The sequence below is a fragment of the Convolutriloba macropyga genome, chromosome 14, assembly GCF_964194025.1.
Source record: "Convolutriloba macropyga chromosome 14, txConMacr16.3, whole genome shotgun sequence".
In the NCBI taxonomy this organism is placed as follows: Eukaryota; Metazoa; Xenacoelomorpha; order Acoela; family Convolutidae; genus Convolutriloba; species Convolutriloba macropyga.
The window spans coordinates 39,130,436-39,147,833 of NC_134481.1; the positions used below are offsets into that span (position 1 = coordinate 39,130,436).

The window sequence follows — 17,398 nt, forward strand, 5'->3', positions numbered from 1 at the left end:
TTAATGCCAAAACCAGGAGTATTGCTCCATCAAGGTTATTTTATTTCTTTCATCTCTTTAGTTGTTCTCAAGTTTACAAGACCTTAGTATACTACATCAAAGGATTTCTCCCAAATTTCTCCATTGAGGAATATATATATTATGGGAACAGAGTAGAGGTGTAATTACAGATTCATTACAAGTCAAGTTCCTTCCCCTAAAGACCCGTAAAAATAATTAAAAATGCACAGCTAAGGCCCATTAACCCGTTTTACAACTAGCAAAGACCACGAAAATAATATTTTTTATTATTACATTAACCCGAATATAGCGGGAATTTTAAACAGACGAGGGATTATCTGTTCAAACTCTCAGAAGCAGAGAGGCGTGAATAAATTAGACAAAGTGTGAATGGAAAAACAGGTACCTGTTAAAAGTACCTGTTAACACCTCGACAGAGCAAAACACATTTTGTCTCTTATCGTATTTTTCATATCAGATTTAGCGATGCGTTTTGCTATGCGTAACTAGCCTGACACTAGACTATTGTGGGAATAATAATGAAAACAAAAGAGTTGTGTTATGCTAATTTAGCCCGAATTCTGGGGAAATAGTCACCGCCCTTCCATGATATTTTGAGCCCTTTGGCTGGATGGGATTTGGTATCACATTTTCATAAATTTTGAGGACCCTTAAGGCTCGTTAAGAGAAATCGCATATTGTTCATTTGAGAAAATAGGAAAATTTTAATTAGAAATTGTCATGTTTTGTAGCATCATGACCCTGACAACATTTAGCCCAACCTATACTTGCGACCGCATTTCATAAATTGAATCAATGAACTTTTGCTCTAATTACGGTGTCAATAATTGCTTAATGATAAATCTACTCAGACATCGCAGAAAAACGAGCGAATAAAACTAAAATAAGACAAGTAAGATACTTTTTACAGGTCAGAAAATTAATAAATTTTACATGGCAATTGTGGAAACATCTCAAATGTAAAAATTTTACATGCAGAACAAATTTATACGCATGTTTCTCGTTCAAAAATTCTGGACATAAATCTGAAATTTAGCGCAAAATACAAAAAGACAATATTCCGACTAACAAAATAATAAATGCAGAAAAACTGAACAAAATTAGAAACGCGAAAAACGAACACATTTTAGTCGTGAAAAAATGAACGAAACATGAACAATATCTTGACATAAATCAGTGAAAAATTTGACTTGAAACTCAACTGAGAGTGAACAAAATAAATGGACACGTGTGCTTTGAATTTTCGAAGTTGATTAAATAATTTTTCCTTGAGGAGTTTCCAATTAAGTGATGCATAGCGGCAGTGATTTGTTGAGACGTGTAAACAATAGAAAGGTGCTAATTTAATTTAATTGGTAAAATTCAATCACTCTATGCTCGGGGATACAACACAAAAGCCTTTTAAAAGTTTATCGGAAAAAGCCCTATGAAAGTGACACATAAATTTGCACAAAAACAGGCGATATAAAGTGTATTCATTTTCGACCTACTTATTTTTTTTATCGGAAAAAGACCTGTAAAATGTATACCCAGAATTCCGACAACTTTAAAGGGTATTGAAAGCCTCATTGTCTCTGAATATGGGTCAGCCTACTAAGGTAAAACGTAGTCTTAGAACTGTCTATAACTGGGAAAAGCTTTGAACACACGCCACATAATTGCTGATTCAGTTTACAGGTATCTATAAACAGGGTTTGGTTAATGAAGTTATTAACCAACATGTGTCAATAAAAATCAAGAGCACTTGAATTCTACCCTGACTGGAAGTTTTATTGAATCTAAATGCTAGCGCAAAATGCTCACAAGTTTGAACGGCTACTTGAAATTAGAACTATCTAAATTATAATATGAAACACTGTAGAATTGAGAGGTAAAATTTGGACGTATAGAAAAATTAACAACTATATTCGAGGTGAAACCATTCCTTGTAAAAACGAGAACGAAAATCTGCGAGAAAATCCAAAATATTTTTAGTTGAATTTATCAGTTGCAGTTTCAACTAAAAGACGAATGATTAAAGTTCTCATATAATTTTTGTTTAACATTTGTTTGCATATCTTTGGCGTTCAAAATCTCAGTTATATAATTTCAACTATCAATTTACATGTTTTTGAGAGTATTCTTTATTGGATCATTTTTTAATTCTCAAAACTAATCGAAAAATCAAATAGCATCAATGAAAATACACTTCGCAAAAAATATTGAAGAATATTGTAGAACTTGTCAAGTTTGAAAACAAAGTTCGTTAAATAATCCAAAAGATAATTTGATACCATCACAGTCAATTCAAAATTTAGTGGGTCCTTGTATGTTCATGTCTCGACAACCGAAAATCGGAGAGCACTTGACAAATTAGAAAGACCTGTGTTTATGAGTTACAATTTGTTTATAGCATTTCATAGTTTACTTAGGAGAATTAAAACAGTTTTTTTCAGTTCATTGAAAAATCATAAACTTGTTCAGGGAAAAAGAAACTGAAAGCTACAAGCAGTTTGTTGAAAAATTGTAAACAAAGTTCATTAGTTTCAAATCAGGAGTTTCAATGAAAAATTTTTTTACTAGCCAAAGAAAGACCATGAATTTCTCCCATTATGCAACTCTATGATCCGATCCCATTATATAAATCAAGGAAAAAAGATTACTGGATCAAATATTTTATTGAAAGACAAATTAAATCTTTGCAGCTGAGAAAAAAAACAACCAAACTAGTCTACGAGTGATTTAAGAAGTGCTTGACAATAAATAAACGAAAAGACGTCACCAACATTAGGTATCTTGGGTAATTCATGACAAAGTCAGACCGATTTTAACTTAAAGTTATACGAGTGCTACTATTGAAATCAGTATCACCATCAAAATTTTTTTTTTTCAAAACTCATCAAAAATTAAGATCCATGTTAGAAAAAATTTTTTTGAATTTCTTTTCAGACCCAATATTATAACAAAATCACCTAAAACGGCGAACAGTTTTTTTGAGCCGCTGGTTTGGACTTTTCTTAGCTAGCTTCGGCTAAGTTAGTTCTAACTTCCTTGCCTTAAGGGGGCGGGTTCAAAAAGTGCAAATGATTCCTCTATAGTTTCTGTAAACCCTACAATTAGAATTGAAAATCTCTGACAGAACGGCACCGGGAATCAATGTCGTTGTGATGAACTTATCACCTCTTTCTTGGCGAAAAGTGAAATCGGTCAGACAAAGACAACTACTAAAATTTTTTTCAAGAAAAATTTATCTTTTTTATTACAAAAAGAGGCACTATCATCACATATATCTTGTATTGTGAAAAAAATGAGAGAAAACAATCCAACATTCCAGAGAAACACTACAGTCAGAAAGAACAGTCAGAATAATAAAAACCGAAACAAAGCAAAAAAAAACAAAAAAAATATAGCGAATGTCAGATCTATTGAAAAGCAGCTCTTTGTAACCTATTACCAAAGTCAAAGTAATATTTTCCGTTGAAAGGGAATCACTGATTGCAACAGAGTACAACGAAGTACGAAAAGTACGACTGCAAAGTACCTCAAAAAATTGAGAAAAGAAGTTAAAGTTCACATAATTCATCATTAAAACGATTCTGGTTTGTTTCACATTGAGAGAGAACAACCCAATTTAAATTGTGCGTAACAATGACATAACTTGATAAGTAGACCTGCTTGTTCAACGATAACTTGATCAGAGTTGAAGCCTTCCGGAACAAGAAAGAACAAGAGAATAGGCTATAAGAAACTCTAAGTCTGAGAACTTAGAATCATTTCGTACAATGGTTTGCACACCAGACTTGCAAATGCAAATTAGAGAGCCTGTGTCTTTCAAAGTAGTTGCGCATGCTGTAAACCCTTAGATTTAGATACCAGGCGGAAGTTTTTTTGCTAATTATGATATCTGGGTGAAAATGACAAAAAAAAACAAAAACAAAGTGAACATTAATGATTGGTAGTCAAAGATGCAATTTAATCAAAACAATAACAAGACAGCTGCAATTTCTCGATAATGTAAAGCTTATGATCAACAAAACTTATGAAGTTGACTGGCACGATTAAAGAAGAGAGCGCAAACAGGACAGAAAGACGAAAAACCATTATATTTGAAAAAAAACTCAATTAAAATTCACTCATACGCAAATAGACCTGTTTCAAGTTCCTAATTTTAACACCTTTTCGATACGATATCTGAACTTTTTTCTTTCAAGTTTCTTCTGTAAAAATTGAAACAATATCCATCGAAAGATGAAAAGTAGGATACTTAATAAATCTCTTCATTGTTTTAAGAGGTTCTTCAACCTAGGCCATATTTTAAGTTCGGACGCTATGAACTTGAATATCAACTTAACTTCAGACTAACTTATTCAAATTTTAAGTCAAATTTTTATTCAAATTATTGACAACCTGAAGTTCTTTAATTAATTTAATTCATGAAATCAGCAACAACACAATCGCGTCTCCCGACATAAAACCCAAAACTGCTCAGTTGAAAAATTTTTAAAATTAATTATAAGAATGCATTCGTCCAATTAAATTAGCATTTAGTTTAAACTTTCAAAAAATAATCGGCCCCGCCCCGGAGAATATAGCACCCCACTACGCTGTCAATGTGAGCAACTGAGCAGGGATTTAAAGATTTTAGGACTGTATTGATATTGCTGGTGGGGGAGGGGGAGGGAGGGGTATAAGGTTTCGAATAAACTAATCAACAAAATTGTAAGAAAAAACATACCCGCATGCATTTGAGTTGGCAGAAGGCGTGACACAATTCTTCTTGTTCGACATCTCTCGGCTCAGATCCAAAAGTACTCTCCGACACCCGAAGTAAGCCCAGGACAGTAACAAGAACCACAAAAATGTAACAAGATTTCATAATTCCAACGTTATAGTCTACAAAACACTGTTTTTAATTGAAGCCTTATTATAACAATGGTTTCCAAAATCTAGGTTGCTAAGAATGTTTTAATGAAAGACTAAATGTAATGGAATTTGTTCAACTCGAAAACTAATTTGTACTAAAGCTACAAACGCAGCTGAAAAAATGGGTTTCCGAAAGCTAAAGGAACAAAACAGACTAAAGCGAATACATTGCTGTGAATTTTTAATTGTACACTTATTGTTTCGCTAATAAGTTACGCGCGCAGAAAGGAAAGTATAAATATTTTGAATCGAGTTTAAGGTCGCAAATTTTGTTTATTGTGAAAACTTTGCAGAATTCAAAACAAGAGCCGGTCTTTGTTTTTGTAACTATTTGGGTTTATTTTGAACTTCGCTTTGCGCGATATGAACAAAATTCCAATATACAATTTTCCAATGTCCGGCTTTAATAATTCGTCCCTCAAGAACACAATTTCAAAAATTTGTCCTGAGAATTACAGGAAGTAAAATCTGCTCCGTTTTGATCGAATTCTTGCAAATCGGGTAAAGTTTGAACCAGAGTTTGAGGGAAAGTTTTAAGTTGGAGTGTTTATTTATCCAAAAGCTTGACCAAAAATGCCAGTAACTATTAAATTCAAAGCACCAGAAAATAATATTGAATAATAGTGAGTGAAAGCGGGGCGGCCTTTTTGTACCGAAAGTCTACGGGCGAAATTTATGCGACTATATAAAAGAAAAGTAACAAATAAATGACAAAATCTGACCTAGTTTAATACAACCAAACATAGCAGGTTTAAGCGTAAACTCAACTTAGAAACCCATTTACATTTTTAGATAACTTGGAACATGAACAAAGTGATTTTAGGTAATCAAGCTGCTAGTTATGAACAGTATTTATAACTAGTTATGAATAGATATCGGTAGTTATGAGTATGTTTAATAAGCTGATCACAGGTAAACGTGGAAAATGTGGAAAAATGAAGTGCGTGTCAGGAAAAGAAATCCTTAAGAAAAAGTGGAAGTATTCTTTTTGTTTTCCCAATCCCCCTTTTGTCCCGGGACAATTTTCCTCTTTTTGGACTGAAAGGATTCTGAAGTAGATGTTCTCGTTGTTTCCAATGAATAAGTTATAACTTCTATTTTTTGTAATATCAAATTTTGCTATTATTGCTCGCTGATTTTTTCCAATTCTTAATTTAGTCCCTTTTTAGTTATTTTCCATCTTTTTCCTCCCTTTCGCTCTGTCTTTTTTATTCTTCTGGCTACTCAACTGCTTGGCTGTTTCGGCGTGAACAAAGCGGCCGAGCAAAAGGGGAATAACTGGAAAGGGGAAAGTGGAAGATAAAGCAGTTAAATAAAAGGATAAATTCCAGCAGAAAGCGGGGATAGGATGGATGGATATATGCGAATGTGATTGGTAGTTATTAGAAATAGTTAAAATGCTAGTTATAATAGCCTTGTTCTACTAACTAGATGAAAACAGGTTATGGCTAATATCCGCTCCTTTTCTATGTCTCACCATTAGAATAACGCCGTTATAAGTGTTGTGATGTTTAGAACATGTTATATCACTCACTTCAAATGATGTGTAAATTTAAGCTTAAAATTTATTATCAAAGAAACAGCCGTCAGGTTAATACGGTAACTAAAACTATTTTAAGAATAGTATTTCAAAACAACACATCTTCGAATGAGAAAGACACGCAAAAACAAATAAATTGCAAACTTTTTCGTGACCAAATAGCAAAATTAATTTTTTAAGTGTTGACTTCTAAATTTTCAGATATAACGATTGTAATTTCTTGTTTTTTAAGGTTAGAATTTGTTATAAGGAACAAAGCGTGCCAGTAACGAAATCCTCGACAAAAATCAACAGATGAAATTTGCGATATCTATGTCAATATATTCTTCGGATTTTCCTTGTTTCGTTGGGTTTGTCAGTTCAATTTTCGACCAATAGAAACAAACTTCAGACAAAATCCGCCCGCGGTAAACTGACAAACGTTACCATATTAGTTAGCCTTATTAATAATTCACTCAATAATAAGCCCTCAATGGACAGTTATAACCGACCGGTAAGACAATAACGATAAAAGACGGCGGATAGTCCTATTAATTTATTCAGGGCTGGATTGAAAATGATCCGTTTGCTGTAATCCATAAATATTCCCTCTCCGAGCGGAAATCCACAAATTATTCAATATTGATCTAATCCACGGAAATCTTCTCCAATATTTGTTTTCTTTCTATTCATTCTGTCCCCGTAATAAATCTACCACTGCTGTATTCATACCTAAACTTATACAGCTCAAATACCGCCGCATATAACAAAATATTTTTGCAAAAATGTATAAATCATAACTTTGACAGAATAGGAACATTTCTAACATAATTCAAAGCAACGAAATGTAAGCATGAGCAAAATTTTGATGTTGAATAATTTATACGATGGGAGTTTTTTTTGAAAGATACTTTTTCACTCGGAACGGTCGAGCAAAAAGATTTTATTTATTAATTACACGCTACACCTTGGTAAGAAAAGAATTTATAGAATATAGAGAATGACGTTTTTGCGTTAAAACTACAACAGCGTTTCATTTTTGCGTCTTTAAGAAACGCTCCAGTGCTTTTTATTGGTCAAAAGAGCAAAGTGAATCTGAGAGAGAGAGAAGAGATCACAAAATTGAAAGCATCTTTGGAGAGCAATTAATTTAAGTAATTTTAAAATTGCTTACTTTCTGACAGAAACAGATCCAAACACAAGACGTACAGTAAATAACACACACCTGTAAAATACGCAAGCCCTATCGAAAGAAACATTATTGATATCGAGGCAATTGTGGAAAAGAGTTCTTCTTAAAAATTTGGCTGCAAAAAATAGCAAAGACTACAATAGCAACAACAGGTTTCCCGAATAAATGAAAAAAAAACCTGCTCGAACTTTAAAAAGGTGGATAGGAACATAAATAGGAACAGCATGGATTGCTATTATATACTTACTAATTAAAAAGCATCAATTTAGAGTCGGTGAAATTTTTTTGAAATTGCTTAATAGTGACAAAACCCACTGATTTTTCCTTTCCCTCCAGTTCACTGCTTCCCCCCTTTCATGAAAACCTGACTCATTTAACAAGTAGTTGTTTTTCGAAAAAAATCAGCAGGAAGTCCATTATATCCCGCAATATTTAATCAAAAGTGGATAATATGACTTTTTTGGTTAAGTTTACAATATTTTTTAAGTAATTTTACGCTTTTACTAGATTTCATTTTCAAAAACAATGAATAAACTGAACAGTTAGAGATCTCTGGCCCAATCAGAATAATCAAACTTGCACCGAGTCTTCTCCGTCAAATTTTTCACTACAAAACTTTTCCATAATTTACCCAAACATCAGATAAATAGATGGAAATGTTGCCCACTGTTTCACGTTTTCTTATAGATGATGAAAGACAACATTTTGTTGACAAATTGCTCAGTTCCAAGTTCAGTTTGAAGGATCTGACAAAAACTTTGGTTCCGTAATTTGATGTAAGTTTTCTGTCAGACTGTGTCAACTCAAAAATTTGTTTTTGTCAAAATACATTAAATTTTATCTGCAAATAAAACTGTTGAGGTTTTAAAGATTATTCCTATTATCGTGACTTCAGTTGCCAATTAAGACTGAATTTTGATTTTTTAAACAAAAGTGGCTGCAACTATTAAAAATATTCAGTGTTCCAATAAATCAGCTCTTTTAATACTGTGATCGAAATCTGCTACAGATATCTTTTTTATCATATTTTGAATATAAACGGGCACTGCTTCTACAAAGAACTGCATATAAAAATTTGTTTCACGCTATTTTATCCAGGTTGTTAAACTTTAAGGAAAGAAAAATCTTATAAGTTAGTTTGAGCTGTTGTACGTATAACAGAAATTTCAGTTTATCTTAATAGTAAAAGAGTTACAATATTAGTGGTTTTCGATATTAATGTTTTGCACAATTCAATACACTCATTTTTACATAAGGAATATATTCTTTTTGCAGAGAATTCTCACTCGTAACCGCTTAACATTAACTTTTTTCCTTAAGTGTTGAACTATCTTTAGCTGGCTTAAACTGAATTGAGTGAATTGAGGGTGCAGTCACATGCTGCTGTTTTTTGTGACATTTAAATTGTCCTTCAGAGCAGTTTTTTGAGTCATTAGCCTATTGAGCAAACTGCTGACTTAAACAACAATAGAGGGCTGGAGTCACTGCATATCATTTTAATGCCTGTAGGCTACAACAATTCATCTCGTTACCGAGGGCGAAAAGTGTAACGGCTGTTCTCCTATCAAAGACAAGGAAAACTTTAAACCACACAATTTGTTTAAGCAGTTTCAAATCTGTCGTATATTATGTTTTTGCAATTCACTTTTGTGAGCGGTGTATTCCGCTATACTATAGATTACACTTGCATAACCTGTTGATTGAAATAATTCAAATGGCTAAATGCTCAGTTTTGCTGTTCAAAAATTTGTTTTATTTAGAATAACACAAAATTCAAACTGAATCAATCCGTATTTTCTTGAATTTTTGTTAAAAATTCAACTTGGAAATGGAAAATGAGATTTTCCGATCCTACAAAGTGTAGCCCTATATTTTAGATATCACTATGCAAGTTTTTAGCCTGCTACAATTAGAAAAAGGTTGTTAAAATGGATAAATTACTGAAAATGTAACCAAAAATCAGTATTGCTTTTCTAACTTCGATGATAGCAAAACTCTCTTTTGGCTTCAAGTTACACCAATATCAATCTGTGCTAGGCATTGTTGAATCTGTAAGAAAACAGACTTTATTTTTTTCAAAACTTTCTATAACTTGGGAAAATTTGCTTCTCAGAAAAAAAGTTCAATATTTGTTCTGTTTTCAACAAGACAAAAATAAGTTAAGCGGCACAATCACTTAGATCATATCAACTAATTTAGAGCTGAAGAGTTTTTCTTCAATACGCACTGTTCATCAGTTCATTACAACAATTTTAACGTGTCTCAACTGTTAACATCCAACTAATTTTCATTGTTTTCAAACTTTCTATACTACTGTACATTTCCATTCTGAATTGTTGTTTGGATAGAGATAACTTTGTCGTGAGATCCTCTGAATACACAAATTTCGGGTCTCGGGATACAGCATAAAGCGCCCCGTGTTTTCTGAATTGGTATGAGAAATCGCAAAATTCGTCGACTCTGGCATAACAAATTCAGTATCCCGTGCACCACTTGAGCTCAAACTGTTGTAGTGACAGATTCAATTCGTAAATCACCTGCGGGGATCGATGTTAATTTGCTTTTATTCGGCTAATTTGAGTTTCATTCATTTATGATAATCACGTACTAAGAACGGATGCTTAATATAAATGATGACAAACAAATCAATATGACTTTGATAGCAAGATGCAAAAATTTATGCTTGTCTTGTTATTCTAACTTGAAACTTGTCGTCAACAACACCAACCTTCTTTTCCATCGCGAAAACATACCTTTTTGTTAGTACAGAGGCGAGGTTCATTAATGGTCTCTTGGTCTCTTGAAAACTCCAAGCTTGTTCAAACTATCGCTGATCGCATCACACCGTCAGTCACACCGATGATCTCCGTAATACAATAAGTGAAACAGTTAAGTTGTAAGATCCTTGCTTATTGCTGTCCTCGATCAAACAAAGGAGATTGCCTTCTTTAATGGTTTTGTTCGCCATAGATTGCCATTTTTGCCGGTTACTTAACGTTGGCAGATAATCTTTAAGAAATCTGTCCTATATGAGCTTTGTATAGGCCTGAGTTTTTCGAAAGAAGTCTCGATGATCAAAAAATTCGTCTTCGCGTGATAGATGGTGTAGGCAAACGTTTTTGTTGACAAGCAGAAAGTGATAGGGGGTCAACGCTGTGAAGTCAATGACGTTTGAACTGACGGGAGTCAACGGTATGGAAGTCAATCTCTGCTCCAAATTACACATCATTGTTGAAAAAACCTCCTCGGTGACTGATCCGTTCCCCGACAAAGCATACAATGCATTCTTGAGACTTCTGACCAAAGGTTACCATACTCGTTTAAAGTAGGATACTGCGGGTGGGCTGAACTTCCATCTGATTCCTCATTAAGCTAGACGTTTATCAATCCCTTCATAGTTCCACGCCGCATTGTACTCTGCAAACTCTCTTTTAGCTCCAAAAAAGTCTGTCCCGTGTTTTATAATGATTGTCTTTGGTTTGCTTCTACGCGCAATAAATCGCATAGTTGCACTGAGACAACTATAGGTTTTCAAGTTGGGTACCTTTTCTATTTGCACAGTTCTCATAGTTTGATATGTGAACAAGCAACGCCATCGTTTCCAGTTCCTTCGCTCAATCATCACAGTTAAAAGACAAAGTAGCCAACTCGAACGTCAGGTGTTTGCCTCTGATCGGACCTTCTGTGCTTTAATGTTGGAACCTTGATCGTAATTTTGGTGATGTCTGATTAGTTTGTTATCTGGTAGTGACCTTCGGGCACTGTCAGAAGTTGCAATTTTTCGACATCACTTCTAACGTCAAACTTAATTTCTTTGAAGCCATGCTACTCATCAGCTAGCCTTATTTTTGATTTTAGCATCATGCGAAGGCATGTTGTGCGTGCAAGCACCAAAAAACATGCCCTAGCTGCACCACAAACCATGCCAAAAACATGCCCATAACTGTCACTTGTAATTCAGATCCTGGTTTTGAGAAATTTTTCATGTTTTCACTAGAGACGCGTCCAATATCTTTACGAATCTATTTCTATATCTAAACCTGTATCAATTGACTGTTGATTCAATCTTTTCAGGTTTCGGATGTTTGTAATTTTGTCGTCTGTTATTAAATGTGACCCAAGAATGAGCTGTAGTTGTTTGGTAGGTTTGGTTCTGATGCACTCCACGACACTCCCTACGGCTCGTCTGAAAATTTTGGGTTTGTAACTTCTCTTGCACACTTTGATCGATCAATCAGACCGCTGATCCACCATCGAGAAAGACTTATGTGTTCAGCATGGAAGAAGGCTTGGAGCTTCGTGGCTCTGGTTATTTGTTACAGCGCTTTTTTGACTGCTTGATTGCCCTCGTCCATTTGGTTTTCTGAGTGTGACGATAAGTTGTGCTTCTTGATGCATTCATTGGAATTACACGCATTGATTTTAAAATCTTTGATTGCATGTCCTTTGCATAAGCATCCATTTCATAAACGTTGCTTCCTCAGTGGTGCAGTAGCGATCATTCATACTCTTGTTTCTGAATAATGATCAGCTACAAATTTAGAGAGTGCCTTCAGCTGACGGACAGTAATCAGTTTGAATCTGCTTTGTTCTGTTCACTTTCAAACTAGCACCCAAGTTCGATATTTTTGAGAACCGTCTGTCTCTATTTCTGCTTCTCCCGTCTCCTTGCTTTTGCTTTTTCTTGAAAACTGAAAACCCTCCATGCCCCATTATAAAGAATACTCAGATCAGGCCAGTCCTCATCTTTATCCTCAACATAGAATCAACACTTGTTTTTGAGAACATCAAGTAAGTTGTCTCTTGCCATACAATGACTGATCTGTTCTCCGACAATGCATACATCGCTTTCTTATAACTTCTGACCAAAAGTTACAATAGTCGTTTAAAGTAGGATGCTGCGGGTGGGCTGAACTTCTATCAGCTTCCTCATTGAGCTAGACGTTCCTCAATCCCTTCATAGTTCCACGCCACATTGTACTCTGCAAACTCTCTTTTAGCTCCAAAAAAGTCTGTCCCGTGTTTTATAATGATTGTCTTTGGTTTGCTTCTACGCGCAATAAATGGCATAATTGCACTGAGACAATTATTTGTTTTCAAGTTGGGTACCTTTTCTATTCTCACCGTTCTCATAGTTAGATATGTGAACAGGCAACGCCATCGTTTCCAGTTCCTTCGCTCAATCTTCACAAATAAAAGACAAATTAGCCAACTCCAACATCAGGTGTTTGCCTCTGATGGGACGTTCTGTCCTTTAATGTTGAAACCTTGATTTTATTTTTGGTGATATCTGATTAGTTTGTTATCTGGTAGTGCCCTTCGTGCACTGTCAGAAGTTGCGTTTTCGACATCATTTCTGACGTTAAACTTAATTTTTTTGAAGCCATGCTACTCATCAGCTAGCCTTATTTTTGATTTTAGCATCATGAGAAGGCATGTTGTTGGTGCAAGCACCACAAAACATGCCCTAACTGCACCACAAACCATGCCAAAAACATGCCCATGACTGTCACTGTAATTCGGATCCTGGTACTGAAAAATTTCTCACATTTCCATTTGAGACTCGACCAATATCTCTACGAATCGATTTCTATCTCTAAATCTGTATCTACTGACTGTTGATGTAATCAGTCCTGGTTTGGGCTTTTTGTAAATTTTGCTACATTTGGTAAATGTGACCCAAGGCTGAGCTGTAGTTGTTTGGTAGGTTTGATTCTGATGCACTCCAAGGCAATACCACTCCCTACGGCTGGTCTGAAAAATTCGAAGTACTCTCAATCATCTTTTGTGCCCGCAGTTTGTTCTTTAACTATTTGAGGACGTTGATTTCGGAAGCTTAGATATCTTTGTCCGACCAAGTTTGGATATTCTCAGCCACTATCACATCTTCTGTGATACCAAAATAACCATAATTGTCCCTTATTTTGCCCATCATGGATCCACTGACTACCCATTCTAGCTCTCTTAGAACTGTTAAGGGTTAACTTTGTCATCCTATCTTGTAGACCAAGGGGCGTTGTAGCCCGTAACTATCGTTTTCAAGAGTGATTTCATCGAGATCAAGCTTTTGTTGGGTAGAAAACACTCAAGTGATTAAAACGTTGTACCAGCTGGTTGCAGCTATAGTTTGAGTATCCTATTGAGATTGACTAATGTGCAAATGCTTCCAACGAATTCAACTTTGAATGATGTATCTTCATTTGAGAGTAACTTTTTCTGTCGCCAGGTCTTTTGTTGCGTGTATGCCAGCTATTTTTAGAGTAACATTGGTATTTTGGGTATGTAAACTCTCCTGCACACTTTGATTGATGGATGAAAACGTTGATCCACTCTCGAGGAAAACTTATGTGTTCAGCATGGAGGAAGGCTTGGAACTTCGTAACTCTGGTTGATTGTTACTGTGCTTTTTTGACTGCGTGATCGCCCTCGTCCAATTGTTTTTCTGAGTGTGGCAATGAGTTGTGCTTCTTGATGCATCCATTGATATTAGACGCATTGATTTTACAACCCTTGATTGCATGTCTTTTGCATATGCATCCATTTCATAAACGTTGCTTCCTCAGTGGTGCGTAACGATCATTCATGCTCATGTTCCCAAAAAATGGACAGCCAGAAATTTAGTGAGTGCCATCTGCTGACGGACAGTTTGAATCTGCTTCGTTTCATTCACCTTCGAACTAGCACTCAAGTTTGATATTTTCGACAGCCATTTTTCTCTATTTCTGCTTCTCCGATCTCCTTCTTTTTGCTCCTTCTTGAAAACTGAAAACCCTCCATGCAGGAATGACATTTTAGATATCCATTTATCAAGAATAATCAGATCAGGTCAGTCCTCATCTTTATCCTCAACATAGAATCAACACTTTTCTTTGAGAACATCAGGTAAGTTGTCTACTTCCGCTCAGTGCGTCGAGCTTGATTGCAGATCACCAATCGGCTTCCACTCTTCGAGCACATTCACAAATTTTGAAACAAAAACTGAGATACTGATCAGGTGTGTTGAATTGGTAGGTTTCACGTGACTAGTCTTGCAAAGACTCTCCAGCTGTGCATCAATGATCAAATGAGGCCTTCCGAATTTTCTCTCGCAAATGATCCATGCAGCACCACACACCTGTCCAAAATATCTTATTCCTGAGATTGCTGACTTTGCTTTACCTGTCAGTAGCGTCTTCGGATTACTCATTCTTCTCTTAGTATGTTTTTGGGCGTTTATTCACTGTAGCAATAAAAATACTAGATTACGCCGGCCATTTGAAAAGATTTCTGTCAAAGATATTCATCATCGGCTGTGGTAGGTTACTTCTACCTGAATAACAACTCCTGTATCGTAGACTGGCTCTGGGGAAATTTTCTTGGTCATCAATATTGGATAAACGGTCGCGTGGCCTGCGACATTGTGAGAAGTGACTATGCCTGTTTACTCCGTGAGTTGCTTCCAAACGAGCCGCTGTTTGATCTGGCGTTAAGGTGTCGATTCTAACGGTCAACTCTAAGCATTTCCCATCTATGGAGTCTAATTGAAGAATTATTGGTCTCGAGCGCTGGTTGAGTGGGAACGGACGAAACTTTTCTCTGATGCTGTTCTCTTCACTTTGTGCTCTAGCTCACGCTTTTCTTTCAGTAGTTGACGTTTTGTTTCCAGCGCCTTCATTTGCATCTCCAACTCTAGCTTCCTCTGTTCTAATTGTGCCCGTTCAGGTAGCAACTTGCTTTCAAAATCTATTTTGCTTGAGTTGCGTTGCGTTGCTCTGCGTTCTTTTTTGGTTGCGGGTTGTTGCTTATATATTAAAGCCAATAATATTCCGAACTCGCTTCTTGCTAATTTACTTCTTTAAGATGTTCCTTAACAAAGTCTCTTTTGTAGGGGACAAGCAGTTCCTTGAGGCTGCAGTTCTTTGAAGCTGCAGTTTTTTGGGTATTTCGTCCTCTAACAAGTGAACAGAATGTTGGTAGAGGACCTTTAGTTTGTTGGGTTGGTCCAAATCTCCAAGTAATTTGTAGCCAAGCCTTTGTTTAGAGTTAACTTCTCCCGCTACGTCTTGAAGTTCCCTGTCGTATTGCTGAGTTTTTAACTGAAGCTGTTCACTGCTGATTTGATGTCGATTCTGTGTTTGAATTGCCTTGTGTTGATGATTTGTTTAGTTTTCTTTGATGGGCGCCTTTGGCACTCTCTTCATCAGCAGTTTGCCTTCCGCAGCACGGGTCAGCGGACCAAATTGGACGGCTGCTCTACGCTCAATAAAAGTGTTTCAATACTCACTGTACGTAAGTTCAAAAAGAAAAATTTAACGATTTTCAACTGTTAACATCCAGCTCATTTTGATAGTTTTCAAGCTATTTATACTGCTGGACATGTCACTTCTGAACTGTTGATTAAATAGAGATAACTATTTCGTAAGATTTTTGGAACATACACAAATTTTGGGATTCGGAATACCGCAAAAGGAATCCCGAGCTCTCTGAATTGGTATGCAAAATCGCAAAATTCATCGAAATTTGCACAACAATTTTGTTATCTCTTACTCCATTTGGGCTCAAAATGTCTTAATAACAGATTCGATTTGGTAACTTAAGAGCAGGTGTCGATGAAGATTTGATGTTATTTAGGTAGTTTGAGTTTCACTTCATGTATAATAACCACGTATTTATAACATAAGCATAAGATAAATGATGACAAAAGTTAGCAAATCAATATGGCTCCGAGTGCAGGTAGCATTTTATTTCGTTTTTATGCTATTCTATCATTACTGTTTAGTTTGATCTTGAATTGATTTGATTAGAACAAAGCGTAGCTTCAACAACAAGGTATTTGTTGAAACCAAAAAACTATCAAGCAGAATGTCACATGAGAAGAGGCAAATGGAACCCGAATAGCTGTCAGTAAACTTGTCTAGCAGCAATTAAAAATATTCATTATTTTAAAGTTTACAATTTCTGTGATATCCTCAAAATTCTTCTCAAGAGGTTGCAGGAAAACTGTTTTCGGTTCAAAAAAAGGACCACAATCATTTATGTTTTTCAATCGCTCTATGACAGGGGCAGCAATAAGAGAACTGCAGGCTTTAATGATGGCTTGAAGGGGTGAAATGATGTTTTTCGTTTTTTTTTCGGGCTCATTAGAACGGACTGTAAAAAAATCATGCAGATAGTATTAAATGATTAGTAGCTGAAAAAATCAAAGGATGTACACCATATACAAGTCACAAAGGTCCTTTAAAATCATAGCACACCGTCGTCAACAACAGCCTCCTTAGACAAACACCTCAATCATAGCGTGTTGTTAAAGCAATCGAAATTCCCCCAATACAACCCAGAACTAGGTACAGACTTATGAAAAAACAATGCTCGACCAAAATGTACTATGAGCAGACCATAATCGACTCATTTGGGTTTTGCAAATGCTTAAGCTGGATTTAAGACATAATGGACTTAAGCTTGATTGAGATTTTTCACGAAAGATTTTAGCTGGACACAAAAATTTCACAAAAGATTCTAACTCATCCCCAAAATTTTACAAAAGAAATTGGCTCAACCTAAAAATTTGACTAGAATCATTGTTTGGAAAAAAGACTATAGTTAGACTCGAAAATAAGCATGGTTTTTGTCTAAAAAAAACTCAAATTTTCTATAGAGGAAAAACAATCTGAATAACGCCACCATTTTGCCATGACCAATGGGCATAGGACCAATATCTTTAAGCTACCTGATTGCATTCAATCAAGTGATGTGGTAAAATACTTAAGCTGCCATTACTGTTTATC

The 17,398-nt window shown here is 35.5% G+C and overlaps 1 protein-coding gene across 2 annotated transcripts in view; it reads right to left on the reverse strand.

The window, feature by feature from the left end:
- The window catches only part of LOC142353383 (uncharacterized), a 59,775-nt gene extending 52,335 nt beyond the window's left edge, over positions 1-7,440 (reverse strand). The window contains exon 1 of one of the 2 annotated variants that reach the window (XM_075405614.1): positions 4,736-7,440. In XM_075405614.1, coding sequence (XP_075261729.1) covers positions 4,736-4,876 — 141 coding nt within the window. In that variant the 5' untranslated portion in view covers positions 4,877-7,440. The remainder of the gene's footprint in view (positions 1-4,735) is intronic. The other variant, XM_075405615.1, reaches the window with a different exon arrangement.
- Between the last annotated feature and the right edge of the window lie 9,958 nt (positions 7,441-17,398).